This window comes from Cupressus sempervirens, chromosome 11 (assembly GCF_028749045.1).
Source record: "Cupressus sempervirens isolate cs-2001-9-10 chromosome 11, ASM2874904v1, whole genome shotgun sequence".
Lineage (NCBI taxonomy): Eukaryota > Viridiplantae > Streptophyta > Pinopsida > Cupressales > Cupressaceae > Cupressus > Cupressus sempervirens.
The window spans coordinates 500,877,069-500,897,661 of NC_143128.1; the positions used below are offsets into that span (position 1 = coordinate 500,877,069).

Sequence of the window (20,593 nt, forward strand, 5' to 3'; positions counted from 1 at the left end):
TTCGAGCACTCATTGCAACTTCTGCTCGAATACTTTCTCAAAATCATGAAGGATCAGGTTGAACAAGTTGAATGATATTAGACTGCACTATTCAGATATTTTTCTTTAAGAGATTTTAAGGGCACTTCTTGCTATGTAAAGACTCCTATTAATTCATTGCTACGGCTTAATGATGCCTAGAAATATTTTTGTAAAATATTTTTTGATTGTTCAAATATTTATCCTTTGATCTTTTATGGAGTTAGTTTTTGTTTCAATCATTTATTTGTTAGTTTTGTTGATTGATAACATCTATTCTATTTTAATCAGGTTTAGGTTTACTTCATTGATAATATTATATGACTCGTGAGGAAAGGCCATTATTTATTTACTTATTAATTGAGAAAAAAAAGTAATGGTTTAAAAGCTAAATATGGATGTTTGGAGGTTTGAGGAATTTGGATCCCTCAGAGGATACATGCGTAATAGTACAGGTAAACCCATAACAAAACCTCAAATTCTTTTTTGATTGAACCCAAGAAACAAAACAAAAGACATGAACTGAAAATTACCAAGATTAGCAACTTAATGTTTGACCTGTTTTCATATTGACTTAATTAAATTTTTTTTTTCTTGGGGCGCTTTCAAGTCTGCATGCACTTATTTCAATTTGTAAGTTCACTTAATTGAATTTTTCTCTTGGTGCATGGCTTTCCAGGACTTGGTTCACTTTCTTCTGATTTGAAGTTGACATAGTCTCTTGAGTGGAAATGTTGTCCATCATTTTTGTGGGCTTTTATGTTTAGACTTGATACTCTCTCTCTCCTATGCATACTCCATGTTGCTTATGCACCTTTTTTGTAACTTGAAAACATTTCAGGGTGCCCCCATTTTCTCATTAGATATGATTTATTAACTCCCTTATTTCTAATCTTCTCCTTGCTTGAATGTGGCAAAGTTTTTTTGTTGGTCTTGCAAAGCTACTAACTTGAAACCATAAAACAAGCTTCATGACTATGGGAGACAAGAATTTTGATTTTGGCTCAGAATATGAGGAAAAAAAGAATTTGACTTGAAGGATGACTAGACATGAAAATTTTGTACGGTTAGAACAATAATTTGGGTTGAAATTTCCCAAAATTGTTTCTAGAGGAATTACCCTTAGGTCACTCTATCCTCTTCTTCCTCACCTTAGCCCTGATTGTTGCCTTGCCTAATATGTGGGAAAGCTTCATTTGTTTGTCCTTCTATGATATGACTATAAATGACTGAAGGAACCTTCACAACTTCGGGAGAGAAGATTTCAATTATGGCTCACAATGTAAGAAAAATCAAGAATTTGACCAGAAAGATGGCTTGACACGGAGAAGTTTTTTTAGTCGGAACAATATTTTGGGTTGAAACTTAACAGTATCATTGTTGGCATTTATTTAAAATGAGGGAGGAAATAACTGAAAATCAGAGAAATTCATTTTGTTTAGGATCTTGTGGAAATCTCACTTCATGTTTTGGCTGTAAATCTTGGAAATCCTTTTGGGGAGGCTGGAGACATTTTCCCTGCAGCCTCAAACTTTTTCTATTATAGAAATGGTTGGAATATCCTTTGCTGGAGCTGGAGAATCCCTAAAATGGATATGTTTCTGGTCTATCAATTGTTCTTTTGGAAGTTTTTTGAAGTACAATATTCTTAATTGATAAGTAGGAGATATTTTCCACAGCAAGTCAATTTGTGAAATTGCTATCAGGAATTCTTGTTACAGTTTTCTTTCCTTAGGAAAATAGCTAACCATAAATGCAGTGTAACCTTCTGTCTTCTATCCCATTCTTTTTGGTAATGCTGTATATATGTTAATGTTGTTTCCTTGACTGTTCCAGCTCTGCTTTCTGACAGTTGTATCTCAGGAGTTGTCAGTTATTGCTGTTTCTTTGTGCAACATTGTAAAGTGCAGCCAACTGATTATGAAATAACACACAATGGAACAGTATGTTGCGTGAAGGCCTGCATTTGAAATTTACATCTTTTTGAAAAATATATATTTGAGTAATGAAACGAATTATGAGTTGGGAATTATGGGAAACTCTCATTTGTTCAAGTTAGCACAATATGGAATTGTTTTGAGGAAATGTTATCTTGTTGGTTCCTGTAAGATAATAATTGTTAACATGTTGTGTAGATGTGCCCGAGTTCTCTACTTTGGATAGTGAATTATTTTTAGAAGCATCTACCTGTTAAAAGCCAAGGGAAAGGAAATTTCTTGTATTGAGTTTAGTCTCTTTGTGATAGAAAACACTGCCTGGCATATCGAAGGTTGCTAATTCTGAAGAGGAAGAAAGTTTAGCCGGAAAGCTTGGTAAGAAGAATATATATTTTCTCAACTAGCTTTGAGTTGTTTGTAAGAAGAATTTTGCTGCTATTTATGTTAGTTTCTTCATCTATGCTATACCTTATAGAAAGGTATTTTATTATTAAATTTATTTGTACTTGGAGCATTCCTATATGTGTGATGAAAGGCGTATTTGATAGCTTGTAAACTTTGGGTTTTTTTTCTTGGTTAGGCCCATGGTGCTGCCATATGAGTAGTGTGGGAACTAATAGTTTAAAGGGAATGGGCATCTAGCATTATAGAAACAATAGCTTCTTATGATCGATTTTTTTTTATATTTTTTTAAATTTCTAACATTTAGGAGGTTTGAAGCATTGAATGGGTGCATTGGGTGTGTTAGTTTCTGATCCTGTTGTTGTCTATTTAGTTTTGGACTTTGTGTCTCTTAAGTCTTTGGATATTTGTTGCAATGGTAGGGTTGTGTGCAGGAATGCTCTTGTGTTTCTTCATAGGAAGCTCCAAACATTTTGTTTGTTCAGGATGCTTTCCATTTTGATGACCTAAAATGTTCCTTATCTTATCATGTTGTTGGTTCTGTTTTCTACTTGCTTTATTGAACAGAAACAAAATCCCCAAAAGTTCCAGTCAGTCAAATTGTACGTACAGATTCATCAAATCCAGCAGGAAGGATGCATGCTTTCTTACAAAAGAAACCTAATGAAGGTCAGGAAGGTCAAGGTGATCTGGCTGCCATAAGGTAATGATATTGGGAAAAGTTTAGTCCATACTAGTAGAGTTTATTAGTTGGTGTCAATATTCTTGCTTCAAGAAATGATAAATATATTAATAATAATATGCATTTTATGTCCAGTTAGAATAGATGTGAGGTCAATGCGTTGTTGAATCATTTAGTTACGTAATACATTTGGTCAAGTTTTCTCTTTTCACCTCTTGGTAAAGAGCATATGCTAATATTGAGAGGACGGGTTGAATCTGTATTAGGACAAATTTTAACACTTATTTTAAATCTGCATGTAACTTCAAAAACATCAAGCAAACAGTACATGCAAGGATACATAAATTACATGGAAGATGCCGAAGGGGAAAAAAAACATGGTAAAATATTGCTTTTATTAATTTCTTACAAAATCTAGGCGACAACCCACATAAGTTACTGGTCTTACTCAAAATGCTCCAACTCACTTGAAGCACCAGCTCCCTCTGAGAACCAAAGTATGAGGCACCAACCTCCATTAAACACTGGTTGAAAAAGCTTATGAGCACTCTGCTAAAAACGATTTCTCTGTATATTGCTCAATAATAGTAAATCTGTATTTTCTCTTTTTTCTCATCACAAGTTTTGAGTGACGAGAGGTTTATAAAACACACAATTATGAAAAGAATTTTTTCTTTGGGGAAACACATCATTGGAAAGTTTCTTTTGTCGTATATATCTAAATTCATGTTTTGAATATGGTATTCTTCTTGTTTGCTAGATATGTTCAATCTTCTCCTTGGTAACCATTCTTGTAATCAGCAGCCTCATTGGCTGGTTCTATCCTGTTACAACTGACATTTTCCAGATGCACATTGGCTGAAGATTTTGCTCCTTGCAAATGTAATAGGTTACCATCGCAATTCAGTTTGTTTGGTTGAATACCAATAGAGGAGGTTTCTAGTGAGGAATTGATTGGGGAGGTGTCCATGAGTATATTTGCAGCTACAATGCTAGAATATATAGCTTTTGTCATAACAGAACATGGGACAGTTTGGATACAAAGAATAACTGGGTCTAGGCTTCAACAATAGAATCATACTCTATTATGATGTGATAGACAAAATGCTTTCAGAGCAATCTTGTTCTACTCATAATTTGTTAGTGCTTTGTGTTTGTGTAAACAAGCTGCAACTTTATATGGATATTAGATCTCACTTTACTTGTGAACCGATATTGAAAATACTGTAATGAGAGAAGGTTTTGGAGTTAGTTGCTCAATGCTTGAAAGTTTTACCATGATAAAGTCATTGTACTTTTAAGTATGGAGGTGGTGAAATGTGTCATTAAGCATGGGTGGACATTGCAATACACATGTGGCATTTGCATTGTGTATTGAAAGTGGATCATTTGTTCAAGTGGGTGATCGGTGAGGGGTCTTGTAGGTGATCACTTTATTGGGAACTCACAAATAAAGTCTTATCGAAAGATGTGCAAATGGATCAAATGTAGAAAAGTATGCTCAAGATAAGATAAGATAAATTTATTAATGTCCAACAAGAGACCACAAAAGGGTCTAAGGGACTGAAAGCATACAACGAGGGCAATAACCAACAACAAGAACACCAAACGGTGATTGGAAAAGGAACAAAAAATAAAGCAAAAGACCCACAAAGGAAAACTAAAGGTCCTTCCTAGGCGGGAAAAAGTCCAGCACTGAAGAATAAGGTCCAGGTCGGGAGTGAGCACTAGATCGTCTCAGAATACTGTTGGAAGGGGAGTGTTGCTGATGAGTGAACCTGCTAGGACTGGGAGGTCTCACAAGCTTGGTGTGTCTGGAAATAGGAGGATCAAGTGGCTGCTTCGCGCCCTAGACAGGGGACATCGATGAGAAAAAGGAAATGATAAGCTTATCAAAAGTCCACCTCAAAGGGAATAGGACCTTGTAAGGTATGATTGAGAAGCTGCATGGCCTCCTGGACGTAAAGAGCAAGACACCACTAATTTATGTAAATGAAGAAAGACGAAAGAAGCCTACACTTTCTAAATAGGTAGTAAAGCCACCCCGTTATCTCATAATAGGTGGGACGCTAGAAGATAATGTGAATCTCAATCTTGACCTCGGTTAAGGCACAAAGGCGGCAGATCCGATCGACTCTATCAATTTGGTGGTCAATCTAGATGTGAAACTAATGGGAGCCGACACGAAAGGAACCCAAGGAGATGTGGAGGGCATGGCTCCAATGTTGAGACAAGTATAGAGGGTGCACAATGACCTCATCCTGAATGTTAAGCAAGTGCTCAGCATAGAAGGCCATCCTTTGCTGGAGACCACCCGAAGGGTTGCACGAGGTCGTGGTAATGTACTATCTGTAGATGTCAAGTCTGACATGACCGTTCAACTCCTGCTGTGAGGGAAGGAGGTGGGTGGTAGCATCTAGAGAGTACTAGAAGGGAGGGAGACTATCAATCTTGATCCCAGTTGAGCTCAACAAGGTAGAAACTTGTGCATACCAACAATGGGCTCCGCCATCAGGGTTGGATCTGACAATAGTCTTAGACGAGTAGTAGGCCATGTAAGAGCATCTGTGACACCCATCGACAAAATCCGTAAAACCTCGAAGACGGTGAAGGAACCAGACTAGAATTCCTGATCGTGTCCCTATAGTCAAAGCCACTAGTGCTCGACGAATCTAGGAAAAGGACGAGAATGACTCATGAGTCTTGGTGACAATAAGAATATCTAATAATCGATGACATTCTAAAAAACACCTGGCAAGGACCAAAAGGTGCCATTGCCATTCCAACAGTTGACAAGAAGGGAGCCACTGGGAGGCATCCCCTTTCCTAACTGCTGTAGAGATCATCATTTGGCCTTGAAGGCCTATCTTGACTCCCACCCAAGGGGAGGGGAGTCATGAATAGAAACTCTGAGGTTTCGAATATTTTCCCACTTTGTGTAGCGTCTAGCCTTTGCAACAAGACCCGAGAATGTTTCAACTTTGCTACTTGAGACCTCATTGAGATAAATCTTATTAGGAAGAGAGAAAAGCTTCCTCTTCACCCTAAGAATCCACAACCGGCCAACCAAAGAAAGGAATCTGAGGAAAAGAGTATCGTCTGAGCCAATCCAAACCCTGTCAAGTGTGAAACCTGAGATGCCTAATTGGTCACTGTGGAAGGAGTATCCAGTTGAGTTGGAGTTTTCGGAGGAAAGAGAAAGGAACTGCACTCTTAAGTTGAGTTCCTAGGCGCGCCTAACAAACTCATCAGTGACCTTCATTTGATTAATCAACTCAACACTAGAAAGAGGTGTAACGTTGGTGTTGTTACAGATGGAGGCCAAAGATTTAATCTGCTATTCAGTTTCCAAAATCAAGGAGGTTTGTTTATCAATGTGTTCAGCATGTTTATTTTTGATGATGTCAATTCTTCCAATCTAATCGATGATGGTGCCAATGTGTGTCTTAATGCCCTATGTTTCATTGGTAAAAGTTGCACAAAATTTGTTAATGCTTGCAGTATTGGAGGTGACATGTTGTAGATCGAAAAGAGTCGCAAAAAAGGACTGAACAGTGTCTCACAAGAATTGATTCTCGGCTTCTAGTTTAACCATTCTGTCTATGAATTGTTGATGAGTTAAGGGTAGAGGTTGCGAAAGGAATTGAGTACCCATAGATCGAGAGGAGGCAACAAGCATAACGGATAATTCCCATGAAGACAGAGCAACAATGACCGCTTGAGCAAATAATCAATTTGAGAAAAGAAGTCTGTGGTAGTAGCCAAGACTGTCACTTTTCCGAGCAGACGACCAATAGACGCTTGCTAAGTAGGCACTTGTCTAGAACAAACAGTCGCTAGCAAAACTAAACATAGTCTCGTTGCACAATCTCCCTGCTGAATAGACAGACCACAGAGATGGGAGAAAGCCAACTCGAAAAACATCATGAAGAGACAAAGAGCCCCAAGGAACAAGATCGCCCTACTCTAGCACAAGTGACAATCATGCGACACATCTAGAAGTGTGGCGGATGCAAGAGGCCGATGTGAACAAGATAAGCCACCACCAAAACAAATAACCGCTAAAGGAGGTAGGAGGCCAACGTGAGCAAACGAAGCCACCATGCCTAGGTGCAACAACAAAAATACCTGACAGAAAGCCACCCAGAAGTGGCCCATAGTAGATTGAAAGTAATATAAATAGCACCAACACAAAGTGCATGAAGGATGCAAATGCCTAAGCATGAGCAGACGAAACGATGACAAAAGAGAGCAAGTAGGCACGAGCCAAACAAAAAGAGCACAAGAGAGTGATGAAAACCAGCGAAAACTGACGAAAACTCAAGGCTAACGTGAGTGAAACCACGAGCAAAAGGATTACGGGCACCAATGGCAGCCATGGATGGCACGAAGGCAAGGTAAGTTTGGGAGAATCGCCATGGGTTGTAGTCGACGAGCACGCGGGAGTTTTCGTTCAATAGAATTGAAAGCAAATTTTTTTTTTTGAAGTAGATATTGAACTAAAATACTACCTTGTTTGAAGTTTGAAAACAAATATTTGAGTGCTTTTTCTATGTATATTGTGTATTTCTGCTTTAGAATGTGCATCATTTTTATTTATACTTGACATTCTGTCAAAATCTCAGTTTTATATTTTTTATTTGCTGGCACAACTGTGATTAACTGCCCTCTTACAAAAAACTAAATGTTTATTTCTTAAAATGATTGCCTTTGTAATAGTAGGATGTGACATGTTGTGTGATAAACAATTCCCTGCCTTTTTATAAAATTTAAGTTTTAAATTTCCTTGAATAATTTCCTTTGTAGTTTATAGCACCATGTGACACGCTTTGTGGAATCGATTTTTTTTCAGCGAATGTAAAACAGTGCTCATAATCTTGCCTGGTATAGTCACTGTGAAAGGCTTCTAAATATATTATGGTTACCAATATTCCTTGTGTGATTTCTATGAAAGATTATTTTTGGTTACTTCCAGCTTGTGCAGTCAAATAACAATGCATGTGATTGTAAGTTTTTCCTTACGATGGGTACTTTCTCACCAATTCTTCTTTCCTTCAGATTTTTTATCATTTATTAGAAATCTTTACCTTTGGCTCTTGGTGACTTGTTTGGTTCTCTTTTGGTTGCAGGTCAACTTGTTCCCAACTTTTTTAGAATTGTAGTTTACTAGGGTTGAGTGTCATTGTTCCTATTAGAGATGCATAGCTCTGCTTCCTTTTTGTTGGCTTGAGTGTTTTCTTTCTATTTGGATAACCTTTGAGAGCGTCACATTTGAAAAGGCGGACATAGGTTGGCAAATATTTTATATTTGAATCAAATTTTAGGTACCTAAATATTAGATTGTCTTGGTAGAATGCACAGGTTAAACAAGTAAAGAATCATGTACAACTTTCCAAATTAAGCACATGTTTTGTGTTTCCATATCTGCTGGTCCAATCATCTTTTGTCTTCATTAGTAGCAGTTACAAAGGTAATCAAAGACATAAAAGCGTTTATTATGGTGGAGGGAATTCTTATGCTTGTAATCATTAATTAGAATTTCATGATAGGCATGCTGTAAGACAAAGGCGCAATCCAAAGGAAAGTGCAGATTTGGCAAGCATACAAGAACTCATGGATGCTGTTGATAGGAATGCTCACTCAGGTGGTGTATAATGCAAACCTTGTATTTGTTGATATCATGAGTTACATTGCATCAATGCTGTTGTAGATCTCTAGAGATGAATAAATTTTGTAAATTCAGACAATCGCTTTTGTTGTTCGTTTCTTCTCTCCTTTTTTAAGTGAATATTGTTGGCAACCAATGTGCTTGGGATTACTGACCAAGAAAATGGTGCAGGGTTATTGGATATTGTCAAGGATTGTACATATGTTGGGATGGCAGACAACACTTTGGCATTGGTGCAATACAAGACACAATTGTATCTTGTGAATGTTGTGAAATTAAGGTCAGATGCTTGTCTCAATTCACTATGATGAGTCATACAGATTGCTTGAAAGTAAAATAAAGTATATATCTTGGTTGAACTTGTAGCTTCTCTAGCCCACGAATATCTAGTGATAGCAGATAATAAATTGTATTAATGGTGTAATAGAAAATATGCAACTTTTACTGTATTTTTCTGATTGTATGAAGAAACTGAAAATGTAAATACTAAAACTCTAATCATTGCTCTGATCGGAAAAAGTGAATTATCAAAATTAATATAACTCTAAGCTGCCTATTCAGATGCGGATGCACAATTTTATTTTTTTTCTTTATGTGGGGGAGGGGGGAGCGGGGTTGTGGATGCATTTTCTTATATACAATTTTAAAACATATATATATATGCAAGAAATATACAAATTTAAATCATTTGATAGTATGATACTTCACCATCGATCAACATATCTGATAGCTCACAAGTATTCAAATTGAAATGACTAATAAGCCATATTATATACATTTGTGCTCACAATTCCAATGCAAATCAGCAAATCATTACAATTCGAAAATCAAAACTTAGTTCATGATTAAATGTTGATCAATTAAGATTCAAGATTCAGTAATCAGATTCAGAATCATAAGGAGTCTCAAGATAACTGGCATCCTCATACTGCAAGTTGAAGATCATTTGTGTTGAAGTTTGTAGCTGCGATAGAGATCTTTATCTCTAATTTTATGAGATTGAAATATGTTTGTTATGACTGTTATGGTCATTTTCAGGTGAAAGAGATATTTATGATTATATTTAAGTTGATATTATGTAAAAGGACATGTGTCATACGACATGCGAAGAGGCATACATATGGAGATATGAAGTGGTAAATGTGGTAAATATGTAGAAATATGAAGGGTCTTAATTTTGGGACTTAAAGAGACTTTCGCGTGAAAGATGAAGAGACTTGTGCAATCTATTTATATGATTGCTTGATATATTGTAAATAAGTAAAGTGAAAGCCTTGTATTTGAATTTTATGATCAATAAAAGTGATATTTTGTTGGTGTGGCTGGGTTTTTCCCTTCAAGTGGAAGGGTTTTCCCAGGGTAAATGACTTGAGTCTTTTGTGTATTATTTCTCTTCTTCTTTGTTGTTGTTTATCTAATTTTTGGGCAAAAACATTAACATGGTATCGGAGCTAGGTTAAATTACAGAAATAAGGAAGTGTTTCTTGCACATTGTCTAAAGATATTTTAGATAGATTGCTCACAATGAAGTCTTATATGGACTCGACAAAGTCATGCTATTTATCTTCTTGTATAACGTTGGTTTTTTTAGAGATTCACTTGTCATTTGAATATTCAGAGTTTTCTTAGAGAAACCATATGTCCATGATACTCCTGTATTTAGTTTTGTACAAGGCGGGAACTGTCATGGTTAGATAGCATTGTTGAGCTTCAGATCTTGGCGATCCTGATTGAGAGGCATTTTTGTGTCAAATCTTTGGGACAAACGAAAAAAGAAAAGATGAAAGACAGTTTCAGAAATGGTTCCAATTCGAGATGGGTGGATTAAGGGAGACTTAGCATATAATAGTGTATCATGAAAATCTATTTGAGGACCTACAACCCATGAAGCCAAAAAATATGTTAAAAACATAAAAAACTATATTTATTATTATTTTATTATGGTATAATATATATATATATATACACTAGTGTTCCAGGACTCTGTGAGTCCGAGGCAAAGGCGACCTTTCTGAGGCAAATGGCCTTTGGACTCGGACTTAGTCGAGTCCTTGCAGAGTCCACGTGGACCCATCGAGTCCCGAGCCCAGCACTCCCGATTTTTTATTTTTTATTTTTTTATTTTTATTTTTTTATTTTTATTTTTTTTAAATTAATTAAAAAAAAAAATTCAAATAGAGATTTCTGGAAGGTGTTTTTTTTCAGTGTATACTAATTCTGAAAATAATGTTGTGGTATGTCAGAAATTTATTAAGGATTGAATCTTAAATCTTAAATCTTAAAATTTATGTGTGAAAATCTTGAATATTATAGGAAATTTAATATTTAAATCTTCAAATGTCATTAACCAGGTTATAGCAAATTACATAGCTGAATAGCCCTACATCTCAAAATGAAGGATAGTTACCCAAATTGAAGGCTGACTGCCAATATTGGTTACTATTTGGGTTTCATTTTGAAGAAGTCGCTTTCAGTTTCAGGTTTGTAGAGTTCAGTAATGCTCTACAGATATTTTCAGATTTACATATATTTGTATTAGAATTCTATAATGATGTATATGAGTTTTTTTTTTTTTTCTTTTTTTTCTTCAGACTTACGTGTTCATGAATGTTAGAACTCTCTAGTGTTGTACATAAAGTTATAAACTCTCAGACTTACGTGTATATGTGTTGCTGGCTATGTCCTTGATCATTTTTTTGGCAAAAATTTGTAAGCCAACTATAATTGTTATTAAAAGACTTTTACCGTTAAAGGTTGTGTTTCACCAAACAAATTGATCGACATACTTGAGAGCCCTGTTGTTGTCTACAATGCGCACATAAGCTGTAACAAACATATTTCTCAATATTTGAGTCTTTTATGATATATCTTAGGTGTATTCATAGGAGGGCATAGGCTACTATGAACCTTAGTCTTCTACACTCTAGTTGATATTTTGATATATGTTTTCAACTTTTGATTCCATGGATTTTATATATTGTAGACATTTGGCAGTGACACTATGTTTAACTTTATATAATGTTATTCAGTTTTTTTCCTTTAGAAATTCGTTGTTATACTTATGTGATCTATGCAAAATTGTGTATAAGTGTTAAGTAGCTTCTATTTATCTCAATTATTGTGTATTTGATGTTAATTGACCAAATGATGCATGAAAAAATCTTTAAATCCTTAAAAATCTTTGAATTTCATGGGTTTTTCAATTTTTTGAGTCCTTGCCGAGTTTGGTCGCCAAGTCCGAGTCCGATTTTGACTTTCTGAGTCAGAGGCAAGTCTGAGTCCTGTAACTAGTGTCCGAACCCACGAACTTGTCCTCGAACCTGCACTAACAACTTAGGTTTTTTTATGTGTTTATAAATCTTTTCCTTTAAAAAAAACTCATTGGTTTTTAATATTTTTTACCATAAAAAATTCTATAAGATTTCTATAATTCTTTATCCTTAAAAAGAATTATCTAATAGGTTTTAATAATATTTTCCTCAAAAATTAATTGGTGGGTTTAAATAAGTTTTTCCTCAAATTATTTGTTGGTTTCACCATTTTTCTCAAAAAGGAAGCTTTGTATTCTCCAATTTGTGTCTCGGATTCTACTGCTTTGTTTTTCCAAATTTTCTCCTAAAAAATCATGTCTTCTTGTAGTCTATGTTGAGTGGTAGTGCCCATCCACAAAAGTTCTTGGTGAATCATCTTGCAGTCTATTTTGCGGCATTGTGCTCATCTGCAAAAGGGTTTGGCAATTTTCCTCGAATTGTGGTTTTAGTTTCATCTTAGTTTTGGCTACAGGGGGTAATACATTTGTTACCCAACATTAGATTGGATGGCTTCTTGGTCATTAACATTTTGCAGATTTGGGGAGGGCTTGAGCCGCAAAAGAATGTTTTGAAGAATTTATGACCACAAGACATGCATAGTCTTTTGCTAAGTAGTTAGACGATGACCATCAAGGGAGGGTATTAGAATATTGTATTGTTTCTTAAATGGTCATCTTAGTTGTTGTTTAGTTTGTTAGTTTCTATTTTTTTTATTAGTTCATGATTATTTTTGTAAAGAGCATTGTCTTTGTAAATCTATAGAAGGAGCTTTCATCTCTTTTGTTTAATACAACATCAATTTACCATAAGATGGCATTAGAGCCAATTGGGTTTTTCTGAATATGAAAAATTCGCAAGTCTCTTGTGGATTTTTCCAAAAAATTGCTTTTCAATTTCTTCATCATTAGAGGTACTTCTGAAAATTGTGGTTTTTCAATGCTTTGAAAAACAAGGGTTTTTATGCTTGTGTTGGCATTTTCCTGCTGCAAATTTAACCCGCATCCAAGGGTTTTTTGTTTTTGTTTGTAGTCTCAGCTTGAGTGACACCCTTTTTCTGTGGCCATGTCCTATTTTTTCAACAACACTTATTTTCTTTTTATCTGGTGTTCAGACTTTTGTTTTTCATTCTGCATCTTTTCTAGCCCATGTTCGAAGCTTTCTGTCTATGTTAGGATTCTTTTTGCTTTTTTTGACGGCCTTCTGTTTAGAATTTTTGAACTCGTGACTTTTGACACGATAAATTTGTGATTATTCCCTCTACATTTGTTGTTTAGGGCCTGTACGACCATCTTCCCTTGTTGAATCTTTTTTTTTTCTCATACGACCCCTTCAATGGCAAGATTGCAAGTTTCGGTGGGATTTTATATCCCGAGTTGGTGTTTGGAAAACTTTTCAAGCTACTTGCGTCTTCATTAGACCCACGACCTGCATTTATTCTATTTTTTTGTGGGTTTATGCTTGATGACTCTCATTGCTCAACTCTAACCCGTGGTTAAGGTTTTTTTTATGGGTTTATAATTTTTTTCCCTTAAAAAATTTAGTAAGATTTGTATTTATTTTATCTGTTAAAAATTTATTTGGTAGTTGTTAATAAATTTTTCTACAAAAATTAATTGGTGGGTTTTTATATTTTTCCCCAAAAAACATTATTTGTGGTCTTTAATAAAATTTTCCTAAAAATTATCTCTTGGATTTTAATAAATTTTCCTCGAAAATTATCTATTGGAATTTATTTGTTTTCTCAAAAATTATCTATTCAATTCACTCGGTTTTTTCGAAAAAACAAAGCTTTGTATTCTCTAATCCTTGTCTTGCATTTGGTCATTTTGTTTTTCCAAATTTCTCCTAACAAATCATGGTTTCTTGCAGTTTGCATTGAGTGGTAGTGCTCATCTACAAAAGTACTCAGTGAGTCATCTTGTAGTCATTTTTGCAATGGAGTGCTCAACTGCAAAAGGGTTTGGCATTTTTTTCTCAAAATCGTGGTTTCAATTTCATCTCAATATCTCTGGCTGCAAGGAGTAATACCTTTGTTACTAAACATCAGATTGGATGGGTTCTTGGTCATTAACAATTTGTAGATTCAAGGAGGGTCTCAAGAGCAACAAAATGTTTTGAAGAATTTATGACCACAAGACATGCACAATGCTTTGTAGGGCAGTTAGACAATGACCACTGGGGTATTATAATATTTGTAATGTTTCTTTAGTGGTCATCTTAGTTAGTCTTCAGCTTATTAAGTAGTTTCTATTGTCATCTTCAGTTTGCAATTGTTTCTTTTTGCATCATCATCTTTATAAATCTATAGGAGCTTTCAATTCCTCAATTTCATACAACAACATTAATTTACCATAACAGGGTCCATATATGAAGAAAAATTAGAATAAAATAAAAGTCTTTTTTTTTATTAGAATAGCAAGATGGAAAGATGGGGATGGCTGACTATCCATTGGGCATCTTTGGTACATCCTCTTCAATTGGGGATGTACCTGTAAAAAGAGAGACACGTTGGGGAAGTCTATGAAATGTCTATATGCCATCCCCCATTCTTGCAACATCCTCAATATAGGGACTTATCCAAATTTCTTAGGGGACACATCCTCATGGAATGCTGCATAAAATCGATAAAGAGGAGACATTAGAAGATGTTAATGATTGGGGGGATAAGTATCCATGAAACTAACAGAAAATCAAAATTTGAAGAGCCTTAATGTTTTGAAGGCATAATGTGTTTTCATGAATAAATGGCAATTTTCTACGTAGTTGCAAGGATGTGGACCTCAATGGAGTACATTATGGTGTTTCTAAAAAATAAATCATCACAAATGTAGCTCCAAGGGTCATGATTAATATGAAAGGTTCTAGTATCGTTCTTGCAAAAAATGCATCATCAAATGCATTGACATATCTAGTCAATTGAGATGCAAGGAATGTGTACTAGCTATGGGAATTCGTACCAATCTCTGGGATAAGCTTATGGTAAGTGCTAGGTGCAATTATTCTCAATAAAAGGTAATAGAATTACTTATGATGGATGCATCTATAATCCATCACATAATATAGAGAAGTAATATGTAATTATAGATAAAAACAAAAAAATACCATAAATTGGAGTTTTCTCATTATATTTGTCTGTAATTTGTAATATCTTCAAAAGTTGTAGTTGCCACAATGTTGTGGTTTGAGTGTATCATGTTTCCTTAGATGAGCAGGCTGTAAACTTTTCACATTTTTCCAAACAAAAGATAGAAAAAGTTATTAAGTTTGTTGTCAATAAATAATTTGTTGATGAAATGAAGGTGTTCTACACAACACCCTACTTATCACTAAAGTATACAAACTTGCCCTTTATCAAGGCCTTGGTCAAGATGTGTATAACTTGCTACTTTGTAGGAATGTACTGCAACTTCACTTTCCCCTTCTACGGACACTCTCTGATGAAGTGGTACTTGGCCTCAATATACTTTGATTTTTCATGAAATGTTGAATTCTCATAGATTTTGATACTATGATTGTCATAGTAAATGATAGGATCAAGCTCATGATCAAAAAGCCTAATTAGAACTTTTTGAAGTCAGATAGACTTACATGTAACCATAGTAGATGCCATATACTCAATCTTTATAGAACTCTGTGTAACCGCCTTTTGTTTCTTGTTGTACCAAGAGACAGCTTGTGATCCCAACCTAAAATCACACCTTGAAGTGTTTTTCTACTTAGCTATTTTGCTTACCAAATCTCCATCGGTGAACCACTCGAGCTTCACTCCACCATGCTGAACATACCTCATCCCATAGTCAACTGTGCATTGGAGATGCTTCAAAACTTGCTTTGCAGCTACCCAATACACTTGCTTAGGCTTTACCATAAGATGACTGAGTGAGTTCATTGTAGAACAAATATGTAGCCTATTGTTGACTAGATATGGAAGAGAGTCAATGATCTGTTTGTATATAGTCGGGTCCACTGCCTTTGATCTAGAAGTATTGATCTTCTTCTAGTTGGTAATAAGTGTGAACATGGGCTTATAGTCCTCTGTCCTACTTCAAGATCTCAATTGTTTAATTTCCTTCCCCAAGGAAGATATATCCCTCTTTTTGACAAACTCAACTCCCAGAAAGTAATGCATTAACCCCAAGTCCATCTCAAACTCTCCTGTATGATCCTTCTTGCACTGTGCAATAAGCTCCTCGGATGTTGTGAGAAACAAGTCATCAACATACAACACCATTGTGAGAGGTTTTCCCTTCACTTGAACATAGTACAAGTTTGGATTTGTGTACTCTTGGAGAAACTCAAGCTTTGCAAGTAACTAAACAATACATGCATACCATGCCTTGAGACCTACTTGGGCCAATACAACGCTCTCCTCAACCTACGTACATGGAAATCGCTTTTGAGAACCTCAAAGCCCTCTAGCTACTCTATATAGATCTCCTCAATTACTTCGTGGAGAAAGGTCGTCTTCATGTCCATTTGATGAATCCTCCAACCCAACTGTGCTGCTACAAAAATGATAGCCCTGATGGATGAGTAGTTGGCTACTGAAGGAAGGTGTCATCGCAATCAATCTCTTCTATGAAAAACCCTTAGCCACAAATTGGGCTTTGAACTTGACTGGTCTACCGTCTACAGCTTGTGTAATCTTGTACAACCATTTCAAGCCCACCATTGACTTGCCTTCTAAATGTGGCACTACCTCCCATACGTTATTCTCATAATGAAAGATTATTCTTCCACCATGGTATCCCTCCATGCTTGGTGTTCGGACGCCTCCTGAAAGATGTCATGTCCCCCACTTTGCATGATCAACACACCCTCACACTAGCCTATTTGTGCATCCCGATTGACTAACGTGCTTGTACAAGGGATGGAAGAGGACCAAAATTTAATGCTTAGGTTATTATTTTATGATGATAGTTCTCTATTATTGTCCCACGGTTAAATTAACTTTACCAATATTTGATGGCAGTGGGAAAGCTATAGCTAGGGCTTAGATACATAAGTTGGATACATTTCTCACATTAAAACCCATGATTGAAATGATTGGTGGCATCATGGACTTGTTACCCAAGATCATGACATGATTAATTCATGCAAGCAGTATAGCAACAAGTTGATCACTTGATTTGACAGGAAGAACATAGAAGTCTATTATAGGGAATTCGCCCAACTTTAGTATAGTGGAGCATTGAGCAGTTATATTACTGAGTTTCAATGGATATACATCATGATCCTTAACATGTTCAAAAATAGGAAGGTGATGTTTTTTTGTGGAAGGATTAAATGAAAGATTCAAGAGGTTTGTTAAAGTGCTGAAACCCAATACTTTCCAAGATGCAATCAAGATGGCACTAGATTTGTATAGTTTCAACAACAATTCAACCTCCCGACATTCCTTTCAAGGGGTCAAAGACTAACTTGAAATCTTCAAATCAGAACAAGGCTGCTCCACCCAAGTTAGATTTTGAGTCTAGGGGTGAACTAACAAGGAAGATCTTGTGCGTCACATGCAAAGAACCTTGGACCCTAGATCATAGATGCCTTGGAAAAGGCAAGTTTCATTAAATTGAGGTAGTTTCGGATGATGAAAATGAAGGTAACAAATCTGATGACAGTGATAAGGAAGATAATCACGAGTAGCCTTAGGTAGAGACAATTGAGAAACAGGTATTAGATCAGCCTCCTACAGTTGTCACCCTCTCAAGGGTACCTATAGGCAGTCTTATCTGCTTGAAGGGAGTGGTAAAAGGGCAACAAACAATTTGTTTAGTGGATACGGGGGCTACACATAATTTTATTAATGCCTCCATAGAAAAACAAAAAGGAAGTTGCAAGTGAACACAGTTCTTGAATTCAATGTTAAGGTTGCTGGTGGAGAAAAACTTAATTGCTCTAGGATGGTTCCACAACTTATTATTCAATTGGGGAATTACACATTGACTGCAGAATTTTATGTGGTTGAGTTAGGAGGGATGGATGCTATTTTGGGTCTTTAGTAACTCTAGACTCGCGACAGGTACACTATTGATCATGACTAGAAGCAACTTGAATTTATGAGAGGTGGTCAACAGGGCACTCTTAGAGCCATGACTAAGAGAGGTACCAAGATCATTTTGGCTCATAGGATGGAGTTCATACTGAGACATGATGATGCAAAGTGGGCAAGACATTGCTTTGTCTCCACTAAATCCATATTTGATTTGGGACAGAAGCATCACGTTGATATCCAGTTAGTGCTAGATAGGCACAAGGGTGTTTTTGGTGATATTCATTTGGGCATACCTTCTGACCGTGGGTTTGAGAACGTGATAGAGTTGGAGGAGGGTGTGAAGCCGGTCATCACTACACCATATCGCCACCTAGATATTATAAGGAGATTGAGTGAACTATCAAAGAATTACTTGACATGGGACGCATTAGGCCAAGTTTGAGCCCATTTGCTTCATTGGTGATTTTGGTAAAAAATAAAGATGGGACTCTGCAGATGTGCATTGATTACATGGCTTTGAATAAGAGGACTACTAAGAACATGTATCGCATTCCTCACATTGATGAGTTATTGGATGAATTACATAGGGTTGTGTATTTTTTGAAGATTGATCTTCATTTAGGGTACCATTAGATTTGGGTCCATGAGAGGATGTGCATAAGACAATTTTTAGATGTGATTATAGTCTCTGAGTTTGCCTTTCGGATTCATCAACACACTGCCACTTTCTAGTTGCCTTTCGGATTCATCAACGCACTTGCCACTTTCTAGTCTTGTATGTATCACATTTTTAATAAGCAGTTGTGTAAGTACATGTTAATATTCTTTGATGACATTCTGATTTTTAGCAAGACTTGGGAGGAGCACCTACAACATTTGGATGAGGTTTTGAGTATTATGGAGCAACATTCATTATTTGCCAAAGAGTCCAAATGCGAGTTTGGCTTGACAAAGATCTTATACCTTGGGCATGTCATTGGTGTTAATGGGGTTAAAGTTCATTAGGAGAAGATACAAGCTATATTGGTTTGTCACCATCAAGAAATGTTTCTGATTTGAGAGGCTTCCTTGGGTTATGTTCTTATTATAAGAGATTTGTGAGGGGGTTTTCTCAGCTTGCAACACCAATTATTGATCTCATGAAAAAGGGTTCTTTTAGGTGGTCGAAGGATACATACATGATATTTGATAAGGTCAAGAATGTAATGAGTACGTGCCCTTTGTTAGCATTATTAGATTTCCTTAGATGATTCATTTTAGAGTGTGATGCCTCTGGTGACGAGATAGGTGCGGTACTTATGCAGGAGAGTGATCCTATTGCTAATGAGAGTAAGAAGTTGAAGGGTCATGAGAAGTTATATTCCACCTATGATAAGGTGATGTTGGTCATTATACATGCTCTAGCTAAGTTCAGGTAGTACTTGGTGGGTGGATGGTTTGTGGTAAGAACAAATCATAACAATCTGCATTTTTTCTTGGTAGGGAAGAGAGAAAACAAAGGTGGATCAGCAAGGTTCAGGCCTACGATTTTGACATTGAATATGTCAAGTGAAAGAATAATGTAGTAACTAATGTACTTTCCAGGAGTCCAACTAATGCTATTTGTTGTTCTATGTTAGAGATTTCAGCTGATTAAAGGTCTCAACTTTTAGTTGAGTATTCCAAGAATACGTTTACATGTGAGGTTATTGATGGATAGATTTAGGATGACAGGTACAGGGTCATTGATGATGTAATCTTCAATAAAATTAGAATCTATCTAGTTCCTGAATCCAAACTTAATGATCAGATTTTACAAGCGATACATGATAATCCAATAGGTCATCCTAGGTACTTTAAGACATACATGTAGATTAGAGAGAGGTTCTCTCGGAAGGGCCTTAAGGACAATCTTCTTAAGCATGCTAGAGTGCTTGACTTGTCAGTATACCGAGTTTGAGCATGTGTATTCTGCTAGTTTATCGAAGCCCTTACCAATTCTTGAGCATAAATGGGAGAGTATATATATGGACTTTATTACAAGACTTCCAACGGTACATGATAAGGACAATATATTCATTTTAGGTGACAAGTTGACAAAATACACTCACCTTTTTGTCATGACAGCTGATTGGACAACCTTTTAGGTGGCAACATTGTTTTTTAGAGAGGTTTTTAGATTGCACTAAGCCCATTGTTAGTTACAGGGACAACAAGTTTCTCAAATTATTTTTGCAACTTATATTCAAGCTAGCATGGACATAGCTGACCCTTAACACCAACTACTATCCTCAAATGGATGGACAAATGGAGATAGTAAATAAGTCAGTAGAAGGGTATTTCACCAACTACATTTCAAGACAACAACGAGCTTGGGTCAAGTGGTTGTACTTGGGTGAGTATTCCTACTTCTCGACCTATCATATGTTTATTGGCATGTCTCCTTTAGAGCACTATATGGTTACGAACCATTGTCCTACACGGATTTGTCTTTTCAGTAACTAATCCTATTGGCCAAGGATTGATTCCAGGAACAACAAGATATCCTTGCAACTCTCAGGGAGAATATGCAATGAGCCCAAAATCAACAAAAGATTTATGCTA

General features: G+C 36.1%; 1 protein-coding gene across 2 annotated transcripts in view; it reads left to right on the forward strand.

Annotated features, from left to right (window-relative positions):
• Nucleotides 1–20,593, forward strand: part of MLH1 (MUTL-homolog 1) — a 255,513-nt gene that overhangs the window by 130,700 nt on the left and 104,220 nt on the right. For both annotated transcript variants that reach the window (XM_089808703.1, XM_089808704.1), the window contains exons 8-11: nt 2,264–2,330; nt 2,925–3,060; nt 8,589–8,683; nt 8,879–8,987. In XM_089808703.1, the coding sequence (XP_089664829.1) occupies nt 2,264–2,330; nt 2,925–3,060; nt 8,589–8,683; nt 8,879–8,987 (407 nt within the window). The remainder of the gene's footprint in view (nt 1–2,263; nt 2,331–2,924; nt 3,061–8,588; nt 8,684–8,878; nt 8,988–20,593) is intronic.